The 19,340-nt window shown below is 39.3% G+C and overlaps 1 protein-coding gene across 3 annotated transcripts in view; it reads left to right on the forward strand.

Annotated features, from left to right (window-relative positions):
* The window catches only part of BEND5 (BEN domain containing 5), a 963,465-nt gene that overhangs the window by 796,172 nt on the left and 147,953 nt on the right, over positions 1 to 19,340 (forward strand). For all 3 annotated transcript variants that reach the window (XM_087732924.1, XM_087732922.1, XM_087732923.1), the window contains exon 10: positions 3,674 to 3,785. In XM_087732924.1, coding sequence (XP_087589050.1) covers positions 3,674 to 3,785 — 112 coding nt within the window. The remainder of the gene's footprint in view (positions 1 to 3,673; positions 3,786 to 19,340) is intronic.

A 19,340-nucleotide genomic window follows, 5' to 3' on the forward strand; every position in this document is an offset into this window, starting at 1 on the left:
CCTACTTCTGATTATACTTTTTCTAACCTATGAGAGGCTGTGCCAGCGTGTCATTCTTATCTGATTCCTTGTCAATATTACCTGCCACATTTATAAGAGCATTCATGGCCATGGCCATTAAACTTCATGGAATGGGATATTCTCCAGTGACCTTATTCTGGAAATGTTCACCTGCTCCAACCCTCACTAATTTTGAAGCTACTTTTGTCTTCCCTTGCACCTCTTGGAGTCTGTAATGTCTCCTGTTTTGCTCTCTTCCATATCCCCTTTCAAAGATCATCCTTAAACAGTCCTTTGATATAATATAGGGGTTTTTCCCGTTGTTGATTTTGTACTGAACACGTTAGTTTATTTAGTGCACAAAATAAACCTCATCTGTATAGGACAGATTTGATGGCCCTTTCTAAATCTGGGTCACATGAGAAACCATGCTGAAGCCAATGACAGCACTTGCAGTCTGAGTAAGAGAGCGGTTCTTAAATATTGAAAGATCTTGTATTATATTGGAACACAGTTGTTTCCCACTGTAGAGCTGCTGTTTCCAGAGTGTACCTATGATTCTACTTTGCCTACCCAGTGCTTGAAGCAGAAGGTAAACAGTTAAGCAATGGAAGCAGCAAGCAACATGTACTAGAAATGATCTGGTTTAAGATTGGTAGAGGGAATTAAAAAGCAGTGCAAGATGCAATTTTTAAGTTATCCTGTTCAAGTTCTTGCATTGGAGGTATTAGCCACAAGGGAGATCACGTCAGCTGGGAGCAAGAGAATATAATGAATGCAGGATCTGTAATAGGCATGTGGGACACTCTTACCGTATGTTTTGGTCATGTCCTGATATACGTGAGCTTTGGGAGACAGTTCTACATGTAATAGAGTCAATAATCAAATCTGAAGTACCAAGGAACACAACTTGATGTTTCCTTAGAGAGACAAGTTTTCAACAGATGAATAAAGAGAGAATGTGGTAGATACAAATTTGTCTTTAGGCAAAAAGGAAAGAAAAAAGACTTAAAAACATGGGGAAAAAAGAAAATTTTACACTGTTCCCAGACTGGAAAGAACTAGTAATGCCTACATCAGAAATTTAATTAATTGTTGTTACATTGATAAAGATGTGATATACCACATCAAAGGCTATCTAAATGATATTTGGAAATTAATTTGGGTTCCTATTAAATAGAGCTCAGAGGAGCTTCCCAAATGAATAACTTGTTTGTCAAGCATTGATTCCTTCTGTTCATAAAGTTTTTTCAAGTAAAGACAACTATTTTCAACTGTTCTTGTTGCTTGAAATGAACTATGAGATTCATCACGAACCAGAAATTCATGGCAAATTCAAACATTGCAAATCACAATGCTTTAGTATCTTACATAAATTTGATATTCCTTACTTCTGTTCCCTATAGGGATGACTTACATAGTTATCTAAAAAGTCCCAAACCCCAAATTTAATATTGACAACACATGTTTGAATTTAAAATTTGCTTTTGGTGCTCTGTAGCTTGGCCACTTCAATGTGCTTTGGAGATGAATATAATGGAAGCAAAATATACTTGTTTTCTGTAGTATTATTAGTTTTAAATATTCTTAAACCAAAATGTAAATGGGACACATTAACCATATAAGGGGATATGATTTCAGGTACTGACCTCTTAAGAAAGTTATCCTGTAGAGTGAGCATGCTGTTTTCTTGGGAACTGTGCCAAAATACAGTAAGGCTCATGATGATCACCACAGTTTCTGCATTAAATCAAAAACTCATTCCCATCATTTTGCTCTTATACCAGTTTTATCCCAGTGTAATTCCACCTATGTCTCTGGAAGTACTTCTGATTTTATATTAATGTCTGTGGATTCAAAAGAAGATAGGATTCAGTAGAACTGAGTGGAGAGAGTTTACATGAAGACAAAAAAAGAGAGAGAGAAATCTTATAGAACGTGTTTTGCTTTGTAGTTGGATGGAGACAACTTTCAGAGTTGTTGTGGAATTGTAGCTGTTGGAGTATCCAGAGAAGAAATCCATCTGTTCTCTAGACAAGCAGACAAGTGACCACCAAGACAAGGAGGTAGCTTTCTCCACCACAGCAAGCCATCCAGCTCGTCTGTACACCAAGGCAGCAGTGATAGAGTTGCAGAGCTGGCAGCTGGGTGTTTGAACTCCCAGACAGCCTGATGGTTGGGTTGTCTAAGGTCAAGGAACAAGGCAGCTCCTACCTACTTAGCTTCCCATAAGAATTTTTACAGAAGAATGTCCCGTTAACTTTGTAAGTTTTGGTTCATAGGAAAATATTTATTCATCATTTTTGGAAATTAATTTAATCCTCCAGTTTCATCTCCTCACTTTTCTTAGCATTTCACCTCTCTGTCTTAAGTTTTTATTTAGGTTTGAAGTATTCAATCATTTGCTTCAGCTGTTAGAGAAGTGAGGCACTTTCCTTTCTTTTTGCCAATTAAACTTCTGTTTTTCAGTCATCAGATTCTTAAAATTTTTGTCGAGGTATAGCGCTACTGGAGTAAATCTCTATTGTTTGCATAGGTGTGTTTAAAAGATTAAGGCTGAACAGACATTCTCATAATAGACCAGGGATCAAGGAAAGCTCTTCTTTTCTCAAGAAGCTTTAACGCTTAGCAGTGAGGTTGAGTTTTTGTTTGTTTGTTTTAAATATAGAGGAAGTTGCATCTCTGCCTGGGCATTTTTTATTTGTGTGGTCTTTCATAGAATTCCTGAGCAAGATCTCCCCAAGGTCCACTGGTCCCAAGCTCAGCTTGAGAAGACAGAAGGGACTTCTCTCTCTGCTTGCATCAGTGACCACAGATTGTCTAGATGATCTCTGCAGTAGGCAAGGGACATGATTTCCCCTTCCTACTTGTGCCACTTCCAGCTGTTTAATTTCTTCTGTGTTCACTCTGCCAATAGCCCATTGAGTTTCAATGGGACTTCACAAAGAATGGGATATTACTGCACAGGACTGGGAGCAGCAGAATCAAACTCATGACAACGTACTGAGAGGGATATGAGTCAGGGCAGGAAGGAGAAGCCAAGGTGGCATACATGCTTCAATGTCACAAGATCTGATGGCCAATAAGCATTTTAACTTAGTGTCTTGTTTGGCTAACTTGTGTAGGCAATTGCAGGAGGGGAAGAGACTGAGACCCTAGGTTGGTGGAACAGTTACATTCATGCTTTAAATCCTTTAAGCGCATACTTAATGGCCGTTGATTTCAATGCTTTTAACAGCTTGCTTAGTCAAGGCCTGACTGAGGGCAACGTAAAGGCCTGGTGATGCAGTTTATGAATCATCCTCATAGCTATAGACCCCCAGCTAGAGCACTGAAGAGAAGGGAACCCCAAAGGCCAAGCAGGATCTTCCAGTGCCAGCATGGCAAGCTGGCAAAAGGCAAAGGGTAGCGTGAGTGTATGTGTTGTGGAGAGGAAGAAGTCTGAATGACCAAAGATGTTCCGGTCGATACTCTGCTGTTCATATTATTTCTAAAAGTGGCCATTGCTGCAGGCTTTCTTTGTCCTCGGAGGGGCATTTGCTTTGTTTTTTCCATGAGAATAACTTGTTTAAATACATAAGATGCAGAATATATCCCTAATTCTGCAGCTGAAGCCAGAAGAGGCTGCAGCCCACATATGTTCTTTGTGTGTGTTGTTTTTTTGTGTGTGCAGGTGCTCCCTGATGGGGTTTGATTTAAACCGGCACTGGGGAAATCCATCTCCTTGGGCTCATCCCACGCTGCATGGAGTGAAACAGCTCATCATTGAGATTTACAACAATCCGGTGAGTGGGCAAAGGTGATGCCAGAACAGCCACTTGCTGATGTACCGACTCTCTCCTGCTGCGGGGTTGTGCAAGATGCTAGTAACTCTGATGTGGCTTAATCCAGTGGCAAACTAAAATAAAAGAGAAGTAAGCAAACACCACCCCCACTGCATGAGATCAGGGAACATTTGTGTCTTTTGTCACAGGAAGCATCAGAGTGCAGAGAGCAAGTGAAATGAAGTTCAGCTCAGATTAAATATGGAATAATTCTGAAAGCAGGGCCTAAATTCAATCGAGCTGCTCTCGTGATGTCCTGAGCTGGATTCAAAACAGCAGGCCCCCCAAATTGAATTACTGAATGGCATTGATGTTTAATCCAGAGCTCCGGCACGGGTTGCTATGTAGTGTGCAGAGCAGGAGGGGGATAATATTTGCAAATATTATATAAACACACACGCACACACTCATGCTTACTCAAAGAAGCAGAGGTGTTCTTGAAGGTGAAATCTTAGCTAATCAGAGGAGATAGATTGCAGAGAATATGGAGAAGAGGAGTGGGAGGGAGGCAGACAGCTATTGAATGTTTGACATCAAAGCACAGAAGGATTATTGAACGTGGCACCTAAGAAAAACTGCTGAACAAAGATGGAGATGAGTAGGAAAAAATCACTACCAAAAAACTAAGAGGAGATTTTATAGATTATTTTTTCTGTATGGAATTCCTGGTATTTGTCCTTTCTTTTTACTTCCCATTATGGAGATGTTATTTGGATCTTTAATTCCCTGAAGTTTTGCTAATTTTTTTTTTCTTCTGTTACTGTGAAAAAGGACCTGGTTTGCCTTGCTAATAAAAAAAGAGGATTCTTACCCCGGCTACATCATGTATAGGATAAGAGCTTCTTTAATTTAACTCCTGGTTCTCCCAGTACATCTTAATTAGAATTTTTATCTTCCAGCTAGTAGTAATACCTGTAGAGAAGGGGTTTTAGATACAAGGAAGATAGGTTAATAGATAAGGTCCTTACACAGGGAGTGGAATCCAATTGCATGGAAAATGTTTTCTTAGACTGCTAATTGTTTGGCACAGAATTTGTCTTTCTATTCTGTTTGTGCAGCACCTAGCATTGTGCCTGTGCCCAAGGCTCCTAAGCCCTGCTGTATTAGAGTGATGACGATGGAAAGTAAAGAAAGGAGCTTTACAGCCAGCCTGGTCTTTCCTGTTTCCTACCCCAAATAGCAAGACAATTTTCCTTCTAGATGATGGAGAGAGTATACAGGCTGGTTTGTCCGAGAAGAAAGTTTTTTTCCAAGAATAAAGAGGTCCTTTAACATTACAAGAAAGTTGGGTGTAGGGGAATGCTTGTAGCTAGTAAAGCAACAAATCCTGGCACTATTAAAAGTCACTGTCAGTAAAATAAAGCTATTCTTGGGGGGGGGAAAAGTCTTTTCACCTTTGTCCCATTTCTGGAAAGCTTTGAAAAACTGGTAGTGTCCAGCTGCCCTATGTGTGAAGAATGAATTTATTTGCTGTGGTGGCTAAAATGAAAAATCAAAAGAAAAGTTTGGTCAGAGTTGGTCTGAAATGGAAATCTTTTTTTCTCCTTCATCTCTCTGTTTCCCACCCCTCCCCAATGATCAACCTGAGGTGAACCAGTTCCAGTCCATTTCTTTCTGACGGAAAGAAAAAGGAGCCTTTCAAACACAAATGCAACATTTCATTTTCAGGGTTATTTAATTTTTTTTGAACACTATTAGGAATCTTTTTTTGGATTAAACTACAAGCAAAGTTCAGGTGGCTCTTCAGAGTTTCATTTCTCAGTGAATTAGCTACTCACCAAAAAATCTTCTTGTCTGGTTTTATCATCCCATAGTCAATACTAGCCTTTCTGCCAGTTTTAGAGACCCTCTGCAATACAATGCAGGTATAAGGGATTATTGTTTTTTTCAGGCAAAACCAGATTCTTAGTCCCTCTGATCCAAGTAATATTTGTATGAACAGACCATATCCAAAGTGCTGGGACAAAAGGGGAAAACACTCCACCTGCCTCAGAAAGCAAGCATGGGACTGTACGCATGCCATCCTGCTTTAGCATCAGTCACTACTGGTTTTATTAAGTACTTGAGATAAAAAAAAACACCTCTCCCCTCCTGACAGTGTCAGAATAAAAACTGTCTTTGAACCACTTCCGGCTGGTGAGGATTTTAAGTACTGTCCAAGTGCAGAGTGTAACTTTTAGATGAAGAACACATGATAGATGGTCGGCTGCATGCATAGGTGAACCAGTTGCGGGGGGGCTGTTGTCAAACTGTGACAGATCAGGGATTATGCATTTGAACATGTCTGTTCTGCCACCCTCTCCTCACCCAAAGTCTTCCCACACTGGGGAATATGAAATGAAATAAAATGCAAAGTAAGGTTCCCTGCAAAATACCGTAATAAAAAGTAACCTTCATCCCTCCCATTCTAGACAAGATCTGCTGTGAGGAGCTGCCCACAAGAGACTGGATTGTTTAAAGCAGAGGAAGTTCAGCTTCATGTTGCTATTGCAGAATGGCTCAGTGCAGGCCTTTTAGATGTATTCATTCCCTTAAATCATTTAAGGAAAATTAGCTGCCATAAGAGCATAAAACCACATATTAAATATTGCTGTATCGGAGGATTTTTTTTCTGCTGCTGCAGTGTGGAAGATAAGTTGTTTCCTTCAAAAAAATTCAATTCTGGAGGGGGGAGGATCACTGACACAGAAATAAGTGAAGTGGGTATGAGGCGCACACACAATGCCATAGCTACAGTCATTCCAGCACTTAGTGGTCCAAGACTAAGTGTAAGACTACTGTAGCCACTGTATAAAGATAAACCAAAGCACCTGCGGTTCTCTGTTCTTCTGGGTTTTACAAAGTGTGCTTATTTTATTTTTAAAGTGTTTCAAATTCCATAATGACCATATCATCTTTAGGAGGGAGTAGATGGGTCAAGAAATCAGAGAACGATAGGAAGCTTTAGTTCTTCATGGCACTGAGTTTGAAACAATCAATCCTGATGGTAAGTCACTGTCATTGTGTTGGCCTGTGTGAAGTGATGGGATATTCTCAGCTGTTTCTAGTGGTGTCAGTCTTGCAGATGAGACTGAAGTGACAGACTTGCTCTTCTAGATCATGTGTTTTTGGCTGAAGATATTTCTGTTATTAAGTACCTTTCCCTGCCCATATGCCAGACATCACTGCCTTCCCACCTCTCCAGCAGATGATACGTGTAGATGGTTCCTCTGTCCATGCTGGAGCAGGTTAGCGGAATTAGCTCAGAACATGACTGTATTGTTTAAACCAACTCAGTTGACTTTTGTCCGAACTACATCAAAGGATGTTGATATGAGCTGTTCCAACAGCTGAATTGTGGGGCCAGGAAGTTCTGCTTGGGCATGATAACACACTTCATGTAGAGAGCTGTTTGGAGACGAGTGTCTAGGTAAGGAATCTAATAAAGCGTGTATGTACAGCTAGATTTAAACACGTGAACAATCTGATTGAATTCAGGAGTGTTCCTTCTGTGCTTACGGTTAAGCAGGTGCTTAAATGTTTTGGACTGGGGTCAAGTGCTCAGGACTTGCAAGCTCAAGATATATATGGCCATAAACAGCCCTTATCTCGGGGATAACATGAAGCCTCAGAGACAGAGAGAGCAGTAGAACTGTTTGATTGTCGGACAGGTTTCATGTGGCCATCCACCACTTTTCCTGACAAGCAAATGCACTCTTTAAAACAGATTTAATGAGTGAACTTAGGTAGCATGTTCAGTGTCAGCTCAGTCCCCTTGAGTACGTGCATTGTGATACGGTCTTTAATCATAGGGGCTCATGTAATTGTCTCAGCTAGACCCCTGCCACACTGAGTTCTCCAAATGGAAAACTTTCACATAATAAGCAGCTATTCAGTGTTTTGTTTTAGCTTCAGTATTCATTGTGCAGCCCTGTTCTGTATTTACTGTGCACTATTCAGATCCTGCTCTGAGGATGGAATTGTTAATCTCATCATGGGCTTTTTTGTTTTGCTCATTGCTATACCCTGGGAGTATTTCAGAAGCATTAATTATTTTGGGGGGACCCCTGTGTGAGGCAAATACGTTATCCTTGTACAGATAGGAAACAGAGGCAGAGACAGTTATGATCAGAAGTACCTACTTATTTGAGATAGATAATTTAAGATGGTTGGGATCAGATTTGTTTCATGTCATTCACCAAAGCTTGAAAAGTTCACTCTCTCATTTCTGCTCCTTCCTTCTCCAAGGAAGATTGGGATAGACTACTTCTGTCATTTGGAGTTCTTAGGACTTAGAAGACAAGGAACAGGCAGTGACTGACTGCTTGGGAAGAATCTGTTTCAAGTGATTTGACCCCTCAAATGAAAATGCAGAGATGGGATGCAGTGCTCCCTGGCACTCTCATTGCAACACTGTACTTTGTCTTCTTGCAGCCATCTTTCTTCTGTTCTGCCTGTTTTCCATCTCCTGTTGTCATTGAAGCTGGAGTCCTACATGCGGATGATTCCTATGTTAGACACTATTCACATTGTGACCTGAGTCACAATGGAGACCTGACCAAAAAGAAAAGAAAACAAAAACCCACCCACCTGGGGTGTGCTCATAAATTATCATCTCCTTTGTCATGTACACATATACCAGAGTCTTCAATGATTTCTGCATAGGCAACCTTTCTGTTTCCATTCCTGACTTTGAGGTGCTTGATGTTGCAGCCTTTACATACTTCTAATACTATTCTGCATGAAAGTTTTCATTGATTCAAAGCAAAACATACAGCTGAAATGAAGCCCCAGCATGCTGAAATCTGAGTCATCTGCTAGGCTGGAACCTTTAGATCCACCACACAGACATCTGCCACAAGAATTAACTGATAGAGTATGGCAATCTGCTATTGCTGTGGACTGGTGTGAGAGAGGGAAAGAGACACTTTGCCTGTGGGCTTTGTGGGTATCTGCTGACAACAGAATTAATAATAAGAAAGGATGAGTAAACATAATACTGCAGGCATGAGGGGGGGATATTTAAGGCTGAATGACACCTTTTATGTTTTTGAGGTTTTTTAAGATCCCATGTGCAGGCTTAGACTTGAACAAAATCATACATTTCCAATCTTCCTGTTTCTGAGGAAGCCTTGTTTTCGATCCAGGTAGGCTTGGATGTGCAAGCAGTAAGACTACAGATGAATTAACATTTGTCTGATAAGTCAATGTAACTTTGGATTCTTCAGCAGATGACTACATTCCTCTCCATAAAGAGAATATATCTACTTTCTTCCAAACGTACTGAACATACACTCTTCTGAGTCTGCGTTATCATCTATCTCTAGACCCTTCTTTAGAGGCAGATGGATATCCTTCACTAGGGTTGGTTCCTCTCAGTACATCATGCACCTTCACTACTGCAGGAAGACAGTAGAGAGAGCTTGGCCTGGGGAAAAGGCCTGAGCTGATCTCTGAGTTCCAGCTAGTTGCTGTCTCTGCTGATAAACCAGATACTAGAAAGCAGGTGAGGGTGAATATTGAGTGGTGTGTGAAGCAGGTTAGCATAGCCAGTTGAAGGGAAACACATTCTCTCCCTGACAATCTGTAATCATTAGAGTTGACTGTATTACTCAGCTAAGCAGTTTCTCTAGGTTTTCCCATCATCATTGCCAAAGAGTACAGGCTCAGCCCTCCCCTGTGCTCACAGACTTTCTTTTCACCTTCTGTTTCTCCTGTTCTCGTACTGAGCTCTGTTCATCCCTGTCAGGAGATTACACATGTTCTTACCACTCCAAACAACTCCCCATCTCTTTCAAAGATGCAATTCAGATGTTAATGCTTGACGTAGGCCCTTAGTTGCTGCCCCTCTGCATGCTGCTCTGAATGACCGGTCTTGTCTTCAGACACTGTTTAGACTGGTGACAGTCAATGCTGTTGTTCAACCTACTTCTTTCCTAGGTCTTCAGTAGCAGCATCTAGAGCATACTATTAAGGACAGTAGTTTTGACTGTGCAGGAGCCATGTTCGAAGTGTGGTGATGTGGGGGTGCTCCATGTGCTGCACATCCAACCCCCAACTTTCTTCATTATCCTGAATTTTTGTAGTGATGGAAATCAGGATTTTTTTTTTTTTATATAGTTATAAAGGCAGTGCCATACTTCGAGGGAAGCATTCTTGTTCCATGGAAAACTAGGTCACAAAATGAAGACTTATGAACCTGTAACTGATATTTTCCAGCTTGCAACTATCCCTAATGGCAGCATGGCTTTAGTGACCTCCCATCCTCTCTGCCTTTGGCAGTGCTACGTTCTCCACCAGACAACTCCACTAGAGCAGCTGGTCTCTGAGATATATGTACTTTGCTGGAGCATGACATAATTTCTATTTTTGTCGGTCTTGCAAATTGTGTCAATCTTAGAGGCTCTACTTCCGCTTGTCTTGTGAAATGATGTTATTAGTATTATCCTCAATGTGATACTGGATAGTTGACAAAGTATAATAACAGATTTTGCAAGGGTTTCACATCAAAATTGTACACTCAGGCTTCTTATACTATAAGCCCACAAGTAGTATTATCTAATCTAACATTTGAATGACTGGAAGCAATTGTTTTCTGTTCAAAAAATCTTCTTTTCCCTCATCATCTGTTATAAATTGAAGCAGGAAAGTGGAATATATTTCACTGGAAAATTATAAGCTGATTCTCATTCCAGCCAAAGCCAGTTTGGATGTTAATAAATGTTTGGAAAGACTGTGGCTTGGGGTTTGGTATTGCTCAGAAATCACTCAGAGCCAAACAAATCAGCTGAGGTCTGTATCATCTGGTATATGGAGTCATAACAGATTAAAATAGGGTAATGAGATCTGTAGCATAACACGCTACCTGGCTCCATTTTACTGTTAGCAGAGCTCTTAGACTTCCTTCCCCAGCTAAACAACACAATAGTAATGAATAATCATTGTTAACACAATATTGAATTTTAACAACCTACTAGGATGTGATGTTCAGATAGTCCCTCAGATATCCTGGGTTGTCATTTGTACCTGATGGTTTTCACCAAACACCTATCATCAGGCATCATTTTTTGCCAATAATTCTCAATATAGTGCATGTTACTCTGAGTTCTTCTCAGGAAAAATGGCCAACGTGCTGCCTCTTATTTCTCTCCTCCTGAAATTATGACTTATTACCTCTTCTTATGCAGCATGTGTTCAACTATGATAACCCTGTCGCTGCTTTCTGTGGTAATGTTTGTGTTTGTGCCAGTTTGTTGACATTGTAGAAATGCCCTATACAGCTTCTATCTTGCAAGTCCCTATTGACTGAAGTGTAACTTTTTAGTATTGCAAATATTCTTATTTCAGTTCTCTGTTGAACAAAATGGTAGTAAGGGCAACCTTTGTTTCACTGGTGCTAGGGTGTAATTTAACAATGTGATATACAGATCAGTGTCTGATTCTGTAGCTTTTGCTAGTAGGTGCTTAGGATTTTTACTCAATTTCCCACCTTACTGTTGGGCTAGCATAGTCAGAGTTACTAATGCTCTAGCTAACATTATACTTCATATAAACTGTTTAAAAATATTCCCATTAAACTCTTCCCGTTGTTAAATATGAATACATTGGGTATCTGCTGACAGAAATGAATGTGATGTGCATGATCAGTTTGTTAGCTGTGGCATTTTCTGATAAGCAACCTCGTGAGAGTGGGAGTAACAGTTGAGAAGAATTCCTCAGTTTCTTTCACTCAATTTTAACAAATCTACTTCCACTTTTTTCTGGAGTAAACATTCTTTCTTGATCTACTAATACATTCTATATTTCTGCTACGTAAAGCAGCTTCAGATCTTAGCATCTTCCTTCCCACGGTCCTTTAAACACACACAATATTATGAGAAACTTGCTAGCAGCAGAGCTAGTTTAGCACTAGGATAGATTATTTACAGGAGATGCTGAATCTTAGCCACTGGAGGGTTTTATGACAGGTATTTATTGGGAAAGGTTTAGATAGAGTTAATTCCCATTTGAGGCAGTCGAATAGACTCAATAACCTCTACAGATTCCCTTCACATCTCCAATTAATCTATGATCTTTGCCCTTCTCTTTGATTTGTTTTCAACATGTAAACTGCCTACAGGTATATCTTCATATATAAAAATGTATATGTAAAAGCAAATATGTAATTTCTCTGGTAACATCTTAGGAATCATTGACACCATTAGATGAAGTCCCACCTGGAACTGCAAGCTCCTTCTTAAAGTGATAGTCATGGAAGGGGAGTGCTGTTCAGGCCACCCTCTGCTGACAGCCTTATTTTTTGCAAAGGCTCTGGGAATTACAAGCCACATTTCATCTAAACTAGGCAGGCTTTTTCGTTGGTTTTGTTTTGTGACATGAAATGTTCATAATCTAGCTCTGAATGATGCTCCACTATGCTTTTGTTAAATACTCTAAACTCTCCAGGGAACGTGTCTACAGCTACCAAATTTCTCTGTTTGTACTCAATGTGCTAATCATATTACCGCGGTGGTAACCTCTGACACAGGTTGTGGTTTCTTTGGTTGGTTGGTTGGGGGTTTTTGCTATCCCCATTTAGTAATCTTTGTATTTGGAATAGGAACAGTTTCAGCTAAAATACATCTCTCAAGGAAGGATGAAACATTTTAATCCCAGAGACTAAAGCCAAAATCTCCTTTGTTTCAACACAATGATGGTCAGTTTTTGTTTGTACCTAAGCTGTTCTTCTCCATTACACTCAAACACCTGCTTGAAGCATTTGTAGACAAATTAGTGTGTGGTTCACTATCATATATCTAGATAAGTACCCCTTTAGTTAACTCTTTCAGTTTCTCAAATGTATTAATATTTGCATCCTGTGACTTAAGGAATCTGTGCAGTAGCATTTGCAGGTTGCTGCTATAAACATCCAAATCAGGCACACGTTTCGTTTTTTCCCTGTAGTTCACCATTCTGAGAAATCTTTGTATTGCTGTTTTTTGTTTGGGGCAGACATGTTAGTTATGACCTCCACTTTGCAGTGATCTACTGTACACCTTACCTTTTATTCCAGGTGTTTGATTGCTATTACATGGAACTTTCATTGTTGCTTTCTTCGTTTTAGCCCAGCAGCTCTGTCTCTTTCCATAGCTCTTTAGGGCCTTTAGTCAAACTCCTCTCTTTTACCTTGGAGCAAAATATTATCCATCAAAGCTTTAGTATCCTCTCTACCATCAAAACATGGTTGTATTTTCCTGGGACATGCCTAGGGGGCTGAACACAACTCAAATATCCCTCTGAGGAAATAGTGTCTCCTAAAATAGTTTTTTGAAGATGTACAGCCATGTTCTCTATTTTTCTAGGGGCATCTGCCAGCACCCTGCTCATGAATCAGAGCCATCTCTTCAAAGAATTTACCACTTGTCAATGGAGGAAAATATTCCCTTTATATAATACACACATTTTTTTCTTGGTCTGAGTCTACAAGAGAGGTTCAGTATGGATTCTTTTCTTGCATCTTCTTTCTGCTTCTGCTTTCTGTGATTCTTACAGCCGTGATGTTATCAAATTCCTCTTTTAGTATCTGCATTGGAGAGGGAGGCTTTTTTTTTAATTTTAAGTAGCATTAATCAGGGAGTGGCTGACATGTTCAGTGCTGTGTTGAGAGTTTCCCTGAGTCTGGGAGACATGTTTAAGCTCCTCCTCAGTAATTCTGGTTTCATGCTTCTCCTCCCCTTCTCTGTTTTTCAGTGAGACACAGGGTTTGAGATTTTGTTTTTATGCACTTATGAAAATTCCCCCTTTGCTTCTGCTCCTCCCCCAAGTGCTTCTATAAACTGGGTCAGAGTCAAGGTCACTGACAAGTCTGCTTCAGTCAATGATTGCATTTGAACTGATGAGCACTGAGGAGAATGAGCTCCTGAGCAATACAGCAGTCAATTCCAGCTGGCTCTTGCCAGAACTTCTTAAGAGATGGAGCTTCTCACAGGATGCAAGTGGAAATGCCTGGAATGAGCTGATCCATTTTATTTTTCCTACTTCAGACAGTATTGGGAACATGCCCTTTGTTCATGTAGCTCAATTTTCCGCCTGGGATTGCATTTGCCTTTTAAGACGCAGGGGCAAAGTCACTGCCAGGGCTTTTTTATTTAATACAAAAGAGCTCTTAGTATTCAAAAATGATTTACAGACAGCTGGCCAAGTGTTTGACCTAACTATGTCTGTTCATGCTATTCTGCTGGTGCAAGATAGCTGTAATAGAGGCTTACCCAGCCAGTGGACAATTAGCCCAATGTATGCAATGAAGATGGGTAAAGTGAAATGCTGATTTTAAATGAGGATATTGACATAATAGCATCTCAATCAGTGAGCACTGGAATAGCAGTGTAAAATTACTCATGAATAGCAGAGGAAACCACGCCAGTGGAGGAGTGACATTAAAAAAAAGTTAAAAGAAAGCTCAGAAGCAAAAAAGGGAAAAGAAAAAAAATGGGGGGGGGGCAGAATCTTATCAACAAGTACTGAACAATCTCACAATCTCTATGCATTAAAATTCTATGCATTAAAATTTCCTGCCAAAATGGGATGGTAACAGTAAGCTTCTTTATAACGGCATGCTCAGACTTACCAAAGAAGCAATGAGGACTCAAAGAATGTCATGATCAGATGTGATGTAGAAACTGCATTTATACACTTTAAAAATTATGTCTTCTTGAAGCAAGAAATCAGAGAGCCCAAAAGAGAAGAGTAGATTTTTTTATTTATCCCTGCGCAAGGATTAAGTCTTGATTGAAGATGTAACTGTCAAAGAATCATTCTGTAATAATAAATAGAAACATGCTCAAATTTGTCATTCCTGGTGGAGTACAAAAGCCAAAAAGTCCTTAGATTGGCTCACACTTCTGAAAGGGGACCAACATAAAATGCAAAGAAAACTAAAAGTAGTAGCTAAAAGCACAAAACAGAACAAAATAACACCTTCAGGTGACATGGCAGCTATATAAAATCACCACTGTAGGAATGCATTTTTGCAGCTTTACCATTAGAGCGTAAGCATATTACCCCTATTTGAAAAACTCGGCAACTTTATAAAAGGTCGCATGAGAAGTTAGCAAAGGAGACTATTAGACTGAAGAAGGCCATTAGCATTAAAAGGGCACCCTTTGAAGTCTTGCCCAAATGAACTAAGGAAAAAAAAACAACAGTACACTCTGGCAAGTTAAATGCAAAACCATAATAATAGAGGACAAAAACAATTTTGAAGAATAACTTGCTAAAGGCATAAAAACTAATAATAAAAACTTTTTCAAACACATCAGAGGCGGGAAGCCTGCCTGAAGGTCTATAAGGTTGATAGATGATCAAGATGTAAAAGAAGTGCTCAAGGAAAATAAGGTCTTTGCAGAAAAGCTAAATGAATTATTTGCTTTGGTGTTCACTGTGAGGAGCCTAGAGGGAATTCCCAAATTAGAGCCTCTCTTTATAAGGGACAAGTCAGATAACATGGATAACAGTGGTTTAATGGTACGTATCATTTTGGAAGAGGAATTCTCTTCCTCGTACATCCGTTAGCCTTTTTTGGATGAATTGACAAACATGAAGATAAAGGCAAATTTTGAATTTCTGAAAAGCTTTGGCAAAATTGCTAACCAAATGATTTTAAAGAAATTAAGAATCCAAGTTGTCATTGGATATGTCATCCCATCCTTCCATAGGATGGATTAATGAAGTTAACGGAAGAATGAAGTTAAAAGTGAGTTTTCACATCGGGTGAAAGTTACATGTGCAGATTGCTTGGGATTATTCAAAATATTCATAAATTATTCAGAAAAAAGAATGAATGGATTTTCCTGATGGTATACAATTATTTGATGCAGTCAAAGATCTTATGATACTGAGTGATAAAATGGCAGATGAAAGCCAGTGTCAATAAATGCAAAGACATCTGTGTGTCTTTCTGATGAAGAGGGAAGGAAGTCAAGTCAAAGCAGCAGACTATAAAAAGTCCAGTGCCAGTTAGTAATATAATATCACTTGGGAAATAAGCTCATGAGATGGCTTTCAAAATACCCTATCAATGATCAGCTGTGCTCAAGAAGGCAAAGGCCGTGTTAGATTCATCACTATGGTACTTCATCTCTTTACCTATATCTTGGGAACAGTGTACAATTCTGATAACCTTATCTCAGAAACAACTGAACAAGGATTTTTCAGAAAAAGTTAAGGAAGAAAGAAGACAAGAAGTTTTAAATTAGTTATGTATGAGAGAAGTTTATATAGTATAGGCCCTTCAGCTTGGAAGAGATATTTGAGGAGAGATAAATTAGTTTAAAAAAAAAAAGTCAAATATATGAAAGTTATCAAAAACAGAGAAACAAGAAGTAATCTGTCAAAGGCTATTAATGCCGTCCCTGGAGTTGGGAGATCTAGAAGCTGCCAAAAATAGGGATGCTATTACTCGGGGAAACATTGTTCATATTTGTATTTTTCCTTGCATTGTATTCTTAAACATCCTGTGCTGCCCACATCCAAGGATCTCTGTATGGCCACTCTTACATCAGTTCCTGCATGGCAAAGAACACAGCTTCTGCTGCTGCCCTCTGACAGTCTCTTGTACTATTCCCAGAATAAAGTAGAAGGGCGTGGCTGTACAATGGCTAGATTGGGACTATCAGTTTTATGGGCAAACAATAGTATTTGTTCTGCCTAAAAGAAAGCTTTGTTCTTCCCTTCTGATTATCCTGTATACCTCTGCATTCCTGTAATTATGGTGCTTGAGGCTACCTGAACCTTGGTGGAGGCAGTATGCAGTGCCGTATAGTATCACTAAATTGCCAAAACAAAGATGTGAAACTGTATTTTGAATGGGAAGAGGAAAGCCTACAAACTACATGATTTCCCTAGATAGAAGAGAACTATCCTCAGTGGAAGCCATTATGTTGTCTTTGTGACAATACACAAAGGTATAGGCTAGGTACCTTGATTTCTTGGCATATCTCATTCCAAAATAGTAATCCCAAATAATCATGTAGATTGGATTCTCCACTGCTTATTTTCATCTTGTGCCTGTGTTACTGTGTCATCCAGAGCCTGGCCTGAGAACAGGAATCCTGTGAGGAGAACACAGCAGCTGCCTAACAGCTTAAAGAAAGGTATAGTAACTAATGGATCCAATGGGGATATTTTGGGCAGATAGGCTTTAGTTACAGAGTAGATGGCTAGAGCTGAACGAATAATACTGTTGCTCTTTTGAAAAGTATAACAGATATCCTTTACGATTTCAAGTTGCCAGGATCTTTGCCTTTTTGAAAACTCATCCTACGAGAATTATAATGAAGCAGAGCTGCTTCCAGAGTTGTTATTTTTCTTAAACCTGAAAAACTGCACTTTTAGACTCATAGGCATCAAAAATAGCTTAATGCCAGTAGCATTGCTAGCTATTTTGCAGGGAGCAACCCTGCAGTTTTGCATATGTTTTCTTGATCTAGAGCCCAGTTTAAGCTGTTGAATGGGGTCTGTGTCTGTAATGTTCCCTAAGTGCTATTATGCAAAGAGATTGCTTATTTGAATCATTAATCAGTCTCTGGATGGCTGCAAGTTCTTATATTTCATGGCTGGTTTTCATGATGTATGTGACCTATTCATAGTGTTGCTCAAGCTGCACTGGAACAAGACTTAATTCCTATTCTTGTTAAAGCTTTTCTGCTGACTACCTTAACTAGTATATGCTTAGAAACTATCCCAAACCCAGAGGACCACTATATGCAAAACTGCTGGAAAGGTTCTTCGGACAAGAAAACTATATTAGTAGCTTAACTCTTTCAAGTCAGAGTTAATATGATAGATTGTTGTTTCCTATATGGATGTGTTCAGTCATCTTTTCAGAATCTGATTACTATATGTCTTGTGAAAAATCCAATTAAATTAATGTATTAATTAGCAGAAGTTTAATTTTCTTCTTGTCAGGAGATACATCATGATGTTGGAATTTTACAGCATCAAAGTTAGCAATAGTCCCCATCTTAGAAATATTTTGAAAGCTTTTACTTGCTGTCTTCTGCAGTGCTGACACCAGTGGATCAATAGGTTTTTAAAACCAGACAGGAATCACCGTGATAATCTAGTCTGACTTACAAAGTACTAAATATCATCCATCATGGTTTTCCTAAATGGGCATCAAAGCCTGAGCTTCCCCAACTTCTGGTGGCTTAGCTGTTAGAGAGAATGACTGATCTAAAAGAGCTTAGAGGGTTTATCTCACAAAACCATCTGGTATATCAAATCTTTCTCCAAATATCTTCAAACCCGCATCCCTGTGCTGGCAAGGTTGTTAAGCTCTTTTTTTTTTCTTTTTTTTTTTTTTCTTGTTTTTAGACGAATTATTTCCTTTTCTCTTCAGTATATCTACCTTCTGGGAACTGACATATAGGACACTGCAATGTGGAGCAGGATTACTGAGTTGGGTCACTTTGATGGCCTGAGCTTCAGAATCTGAATATACTTCATGTGATAAGTCCGCCTGAGCATGCAGAAAGGTGGGGTAGTCCAACATGTGAGCTGCCACCTTCATTTCTCATGGGGTTGCTCATGTTCCAGGGTGACTTCTTTAGAGACAATGCTGATAATGATTTCACTATTTCTCAAAACATGGAAGGAAGAAGAGGAAGGATCACATTATGAGGACTGATAAACCTTGGTTCACATAAATGTATGTCTAGGAGAAACAGAGGGTTGCCTGTGCGTAAACAGCCAAACCTAAGTTAAGGAGAACACATACCATAGAGTGTTTGCAGCAGGGAGGAGAAGTGAACAATGCACTTAATATTGCTGAAAAGGGAGCTCTGCAAAATAATTTGCATGCGAAGTTTGTAAAGCGAGTACAGCTTTGCTCCCTCCTTCATTATGGCATTTTGGTCTGGTTTACCCTTTTTATGTGTTGATGTATAGAATTTGATGAGGTTTTTTGGTGGTTTTGATGCTTTTGCTCAATTAATAACACTGCAGAAAATGTAATGCTACTAGCGTTATCATTTTATTGTCTTAAATAGGTTGTTGCTTTAAATGTTTTTATTTACGGACCGTCCCCTAAAAGATCATTTTCTAACTGTGAGAATATTGTGCATTTAGGTTTGGATTTTCAAAAGCATCTTCTGAAATAGGATCCTGTCCTGTCTCATTATAACTTAAATCCAAAGTTACAAAGTTTAAATGCAAGTTAGGAATCAGTTTATGCCCTACTGAGACGTAGTCACCTCTGGAAAAGACCCCATCAGCAAAGCACTGTTTGAAGGCTGTTTACTCAGATGTAAATTAAGAAAAATCTTTTTCTGTTCTGAGTTCAGCTAATCTATTGTTTTGTATTTTTTGAAAATAAACTGCCTTCATCTTAGTATTGGTCTTCTGCTAGGGAATTTGTGGTGTTTTATGACTTCCCCCAAAAAGAGTACTCACTGTAGAATTAAATCTCAGCAGGAGTAGATTTAATCCTCCCTTATGACTTGTAGTCTATGGAAACATTATTGTCTGTGCTTGGTTGGTAAGTCTGCCCTTCAGGAGTTG

Source organism: Nipponia nippon, unplaced genomic scaffold, assembly GCF_047370975.1.
Source record: "Nipponia nippon isolate SJK-2023a ecotype South Korea unplaced genomic scaffold, ASM4737097v1 scaffold_5, whole genome shotgun sequence".
NCBI lineage: Eukaryota > Metazoa > Chordata > Aves > Pelecaniformes > Threskiornithidae > Nipponia > Nipponia nippon.